At 46.9% G+C, this 6000-nt stretch overlaps 1 protein-coding gene across 2 annotated transcripts in view; it reads left to right on the forward strand.

Annotated features, from left to right (window-relative positions):
* CDH3 (cadherin 3) overlaps window positions 1–5797 on the forward strand; it is a 51628-nt gene extending 45831 nt beyond the window's left edge. For both annotated transcript variants that reach the window (XM_049622732.1, XM_049622731.1), the window contains 3 exons: window positions 1928–2058; window positions 2452–2598; window positions 4621–5797. In XM_049622732.1, coding sequence (XP_049478689.1) covers window positions 1928–2058; window positions 2452–2598; window positions 4621–4830 — 488 coding nt within the window. In that variant the 3' untranslated portion in view covers window positions 4831–5797. The remainder of the gene's footprint in view (window positions 1–1927; window positions 2059–2451; window positions 2599–4620) is intronic.
* Window positions 5798–6000: the final 203 nt, after the last annotated feature.

Consider the following 6000-nt stretch of genomic DNA (forward strand, 5'->3'; position numbering starts at 1 on the left):
GAAGTGTTTAGTTACAAGCTAAGTTCTTTAAAGGTAGCACCTATCACCTTTGTTTTTTCTACCCTCTGAATTCCTTACACAGAAACACAATCCGGTACGAATTCAACAAGGGCAAACTTTAACGAATCCACATACTGTGCTCTAAGCACTGTTTCAGCGCTGGGGGTGCAGCATTTTATAACACAGACCACTCTGTGCCCTCATGGAGCTTACTTTGCATGCAGAGAGCAGACAGTAAATCATCTGGCAGAGAAATAGGTATTGGTATGGAGAAAAAGAAGTGGAGTGAGGAGGTCTGCCATCTTAAGTAGGATGGGTGAGAAAGGCGTTGGTGAGAAGGGACATTCGAGTAAAGACCTGAAAAGGGTGAGGCAGCAAATCGTGCAGCTATCTCAGGAACAACAAGTGCAAAGGCCCTAAGGCAGCACTGTGCTTGGTGTGTGGAAACAATAAATTGCTGGAGTGGAAAAAGCAAAAGGGAAAAAAGTAGGAGATGAAGTCAGAGAGGTGATGGTTGTGGCAGAGCATCCTGTCGGGCCTTGTAGGCTATTGTGAGGATGTGGTGAAATGAGAAGTCATCAGAAGGTTTAGAGCAAAGCAGTGATGTGATTTGACTTGAATTTTATAGGATTCCCAGTAAACAGACTGTACAGGGGTAAGGGTGGAGACAGGGAGACTATTAAGGAGCTATTGCCATATTCTAGGAGTGAGATGGTGAGAGGTGGTTGTATTTCAAGGCAGAATCTATTCAGATTCATATGTGGTATGAAGAAAAGAACCATCAATGATTCTAATGCCCAAACAAGTAGAAACTGGAGTTTCCATTAGCCAGTTTGGAAAGGATCATGGGAAGAGAATTGCCAGACGGTCCAAATGGAGATATCAGTAGGCAGACACGTAACTTTGGTGCCGGTGAGAAGTCCACTTCACCTCCTTCCTGCCTTTCCCCAGACTCAGGAGGAAAAGGGGAGGCAAAGATTACAGTCTGGCCCACATAGGGTGTGCATGCTGATAACCCCACAGACTCCCCAAGAAGGCTAGGTCTGTTTTGACTGGTCAGAGATGGACAGGAATTGTGTAAACAGGCCAAAAAAAGTGCTAAAGCTAAATGGTGGGTGTATCCTCTCACATTGGACAGCCACAGAGAAGACCCTGGGGTCGCTTCTTCATATGGGATCAGCTGGGGGTAGTCCTGGCATTAGGGAGAACAGCTAGGCATTAGTTGGCCAATACTCCCATGTCCACATGGCCTGCCAACCTTTCAAACCATATTACTAAAAGCTAAGTTCCTCTCTTGAAATACCAAAATAGTATTTGCACCTAAGTTCAAATTACTGCACCATATCAGAGTTTCACTGTCTCGCTTTTTAACTTAAAATCTGTGGCTAATGTAGGGGTCACTGGGGACTGAAAAAGAGTCTTGTTGAAAAGTAACATCTGCTAGGAGATTCCCATCCCCATAGAGGAGTGTTTCCTTGAGGACCAGTATCACCGATAAGGGAAGACTGACAATAAATGGTACAGAATTGTTGGTGGGGGAATGAAGTCAGTTTGCTGCTAGGAGGAGGGGATAGTAGACTGAGGCCTGAAGGGTGAGAGCCATGTGTACAAAATGTTCCAGATGAGAAAAGCCCACATGAAACTCCTGAAGTGGTAAACTGCTAGGTGTTATTTGAGGAACTCCAAGGAGGGAAATGTGACCAGACCCACGTGGGGGTGTAGATGTGTGGAGAAAGACAGGGGCCAATCCGGTACACTTTGATAAGGAGTTAGGGGTTTTCCTAGGTGCAGGGGAGCCACTGAAGTGTTTTCAACCCTGGCTGCGGAGTGAAGGGGTCTAAAATTAGATGGGGCGCTAAGGGTTTGGGGCTATTGGCCAGCTCTGTGGTTGTGGGGGGTGAATATTCACACTCCCTAACTCTTGTAGTTCTCCTGCTGGTCCTCCTCCTGTTGGTGAGGAAGAAGAGGAAGGTCAAGGAGCCCCTTCTGCTCCCAGAAGATGACACTCGTGACAATGTCTTCTACTATGGCGAAGAGGGAGGTGGTGAGGAGGACCAGGTGAGGCAGTGGGAAGGTCTAAGTGTTGGGAAATGGATGCCTCCAGGGCCACTGGCAGGGATGGTTGGGTTAACCAACTAACCATATTAGCTACGTTGACCAGACTCTGGCCTAAAGCATCCATCTTCATTTAAGATTGATACCTCTTCTCTTCTGAGAGGGTGTCTGGTCTACTGCTGTAGTCCCTTTGGCCCCAGCTAAGGTGACCTTGAGCCTGTGCTTAATTTTGGAGGAGGAGCTGTGGGAACAAGGGCTTTCAGAAATATCTGACAAAGACTATTTTTTAAGACCTACCCATGAACCAGAACATCCAAGTGGCAGGGAAATGGGATGACATACAAATGGTGGAGGAGTTCACTTCTCAACCCCATGCTGTCCTTGACTTTCATGAAGGACTATGACATCACCCAACTCCACCGTGGTCTGGAGGCCCGGCCTGAGGTCGTTCTCCGCAATGATGTGGCGCCGTCCTTCATCCCCACACCCATGTACCGTCCACGTCCAGCCAACCCAGATGAGATTGGGAACTTCATCATCGAGGTGAGGCATAGGGGGCCAGCCAAGGGAAGCCCTTGATTCAAGCACCAGCAGCATGGGAAAAAAAGCATGGGCTTGGAGTCTTGGCTCTGGGTTCAAATCTTGGCTCCCCTGCCAACCAGCTGTGTGATCTCCTGACATTTGGCTAACGTCTGGGCTTCTGTTTTCTCCTCCATAAAACCCTAAGTTGCAGAGTGGTTAACAGTAGGTTAAGAATAATTTATTCATTTATGCAACACACATAACAGTTGCTTGAAAACTGTGCAGCCAGACTACCTGGGTTTAAATTTTTAAAGATCCCAGCTGATCCCAATGTGGAACAGAGTTGGGGACCCGCTGTTATAGGTCACTTTAAGGGTCAGATGAGTAAGCACCTAGAACAGTAGTTTCCAAACATTGAAATCTCCTGGGGAACTTAAAAAACTACTGACGTTTCTGACTCCCCATGGAGGTTGTGATTTAATTGATCTGGATATGGCCTGGGCTTCAGAATTTTTAAAATATTCCCAAGTAATTTGAGTCTAGGAACCACTGGCCTGGCATGTAGCATTTATTTTATTTTATTTAAAAATTTGTTTAATGTTTATTCATTTTTGAGAGAGAGACAGAGGGTGAGGTGGGGAGGGGCAGAAAGAGAGGAAGACACAGAACTCTAAGCAGGCTCCAGGCTCTGCATTGTCAGCACAGAGCCCAACACAGGGTTCAAACTCACAAACCGTGAGATCATGACCTGAGCTGAAGTTGGACGCCTAACCAACTGAGCCACCCAGGTACCCCTGGCATTTATTAGGTTATGATAGTTATTGTTGATAATAGCTGAGTGTCTCCAGTGTTCTTAATTCTGATCATACATTTGATTCATCTGTGGGATTTTGAAAAATAACAATTCCTGGAAACCAGGGATTTCTTTTTAAGACTCCAATTTTTTTAAAGCTCCCCAAGCTTAAAATCAAATATACAGGCATGGTTGTGATAACCACTGACCTAGGTACACAGGAAATAAATGATAGGAGCCTCTCACAGCCTGGGACCCCATTAGCAGTAAATGGAGGTTTTTCTTTCTTTTTTTTTCCTTAAGCTCTGCACCCAACGTGGGGCTTGAACTCACGACCCCTAGATCAAGAGTTGCTTGCTCTACTGACTGAGCCAGTTGGGTGCTCTGTAAAATAGAGGTGCTCAGTAAGAGGGAGGGAAGAACGAAGGAAGGGAGGAAAGATAGATAGATGGGTTTGGGGAAGCAATGATGGGCAGAGGGCCCAGTGGCTTGTCAAAATACCTCACTCTGGCTTGAACCTTTCTGCTTCCCCTTCTTGCCTTCTAGAAGTAGCCTGGTGGTTAGACTCTATTGTTTAGCATGAGCATATTTGAGAGAGCTGTGCAAAAACAAAAGCATCTGGGGAAAGTTGCTCAGAGCAGATGGTTTGAAAAGATGCCTTGGAACTAAATACCTGGAACTTTTTCCTCCAGTTAAATGAAGACCATTTCCAGAATGTCTCTGTGTCAGATAGTTTGCAAATACCCTGTCATTCAATCCCCACATCGACTGCAGGGAAGGAATCCTATTGTTGTCCTGATTTTACAAATGAGGAAAATTGATGTTCCCCTATATGCCAGGTACTATTCTAATACACACTTTACATATATTTACATGTATTAGTGTATTCCTCTAAAACTATTTGAAGTCTCCCGTTTTGGAGACCAGACAAAAACGGCACCTAGAGATAAAAAGGGGCTTGCCCAAGGTCACAAAACTAGTATGTGAAGTCTGAGTTCTGAATCGAGCTGTCTGGTTTCAGAGTTCCTCCCTGCTCTTGACCTGCCACAGTGAGCACCTGCTGTATGCTGGGCTCAGTGCTAAGTATCCATGTGCATTATTTCATTTCACCCTTGAAACCTGAATGGAGGAAAGAGAGGTCTTCACAGATGAGGAAACGCAGGCTCGGCAGCGTGAGCTACCTTGCCCGAGCTCCCACAGCTGCTGAGTGTCTGACCGCCGCCCCTAACCACCTGCTCTTGTCGCCACAGAACCTGAAGGCGGCAAACACGGACCCCACAGCCCCGCCCTACGACTCCCTGCTGGTGTTTGACTACGAGGGCAGCGGCTCTGATGCCGCGTCCCTGAGCTCCCTCACCTCCTCAGCCTCTGACCAGGACCAAGACTATGACTATCTGAACGAGTGGGGCAGTCGCTTCAAGAAGCTGGCAGACATGTATGGTGGTGGCCAGGACGACTAGGCCTTCCAACAGGACCCGGGCTAAAGGTGGGCCGCAGGGGCATTTCCAAGGAGCCTGAGTCCTCTCCTCAGCCAAGAACTTGGGAGCTTGTCAAGAAGTGGCCTTAGCAACTTGGAGGAGAGAGGTGTCAAGTCTGACATTAAGGGGTGGTTTCTGAGCCTTTCAGAATAGAGGGCCATGGGCAGTTTGATTTCACTTCTGAAAACCTCTCAGACTAGGCCAGGGTTGCTTCTGAGACCAAATTTCCAGGAGTCTATAACCTGCCATAAAATGCCTGGCTCTATGTCCTGAGACTGGACAGACTCTGACCACCCCCTTGCACCGCCCCCCCCCCCCCCCCCCCCCCCCCCCCCCCCCCGCCCCCCCCAGTGATGATGTTTTCTCTGAAATGGACCCAGCTCCTTAGAATGAGGCCTCTTATCACAACCTGGATTTTTTTTTTAAATTTTTTTTTAAATACTGTCTTCAAAAAGTTAGAGGCGGGTCTTCAGTTGTCCTCTGGATTCCTCCAGAAGTCCAGACCTCAACTGCTCAACTTACATGCCCTCATGGATTTGTGTCTCTTCTCCAGGCAATAAGGCCTCCTGTTGGAATGAATTACTGCGTTTTTATACTGAGCGCGACTAGGTTGTCCTTTATTTTTTATTTTCCCTATTGAGTGTTGTAGAAAAAGGGTGATGACAATCGTGTAAATGTATTACAACTTTTTTATTAAAGGAATTTTTCCCAGAGGTGCCTGGGGAGTGAACTTTTTTTTATTGCCATTTTATTGCCCTATGAGTCCTATACCATACCATTCACCTACTTCGGTGTCCGATTCAGAGGTTTTTAGAATTTTCAGAGTTTTATAAGGGGAGTGAGCACATCTAACCCTGCTGGCTTCACCCAACTTTGTCCTGATGATGGAGGAAGCTCAGGATTTGTGTACGTGCCCAAGGAGGCCTGATGAGGGTGAGCCTGCCCTCTCTCTACAAATTCTTTTTTTTTTTTTTTTTTTAACCACCCAACGTGGTGCTCAAACTCACAACTCTGAGATCAAGACTCATGCTCTTCTGACTAAATCAGCCAGGCACCCATCTCTCTGCAAATTCTGAGCTTCTCTTCTGTGGGACAGAAACATTAACTCCCTTACCTCCAGGCTGAGCCCCCACCAGGACTGCAGGCAACGTC

The sequence above is a fragment of the Panthera uncia genome (genome assembly GCF_023721935.1).
Source record: "Panthera uncia isolate 11264 chromosome E2 unlocalized genomic scaffold, Puncia_PCG_1.0 HiC_scaffold_20, whole genome shotgun sequence".
Classification (NCBI taxonomy): Eukaryota; Metazoa; Chordata; class Mammalia; order Carnivora; family Felidae; genus Panthera; species Panthera uncia.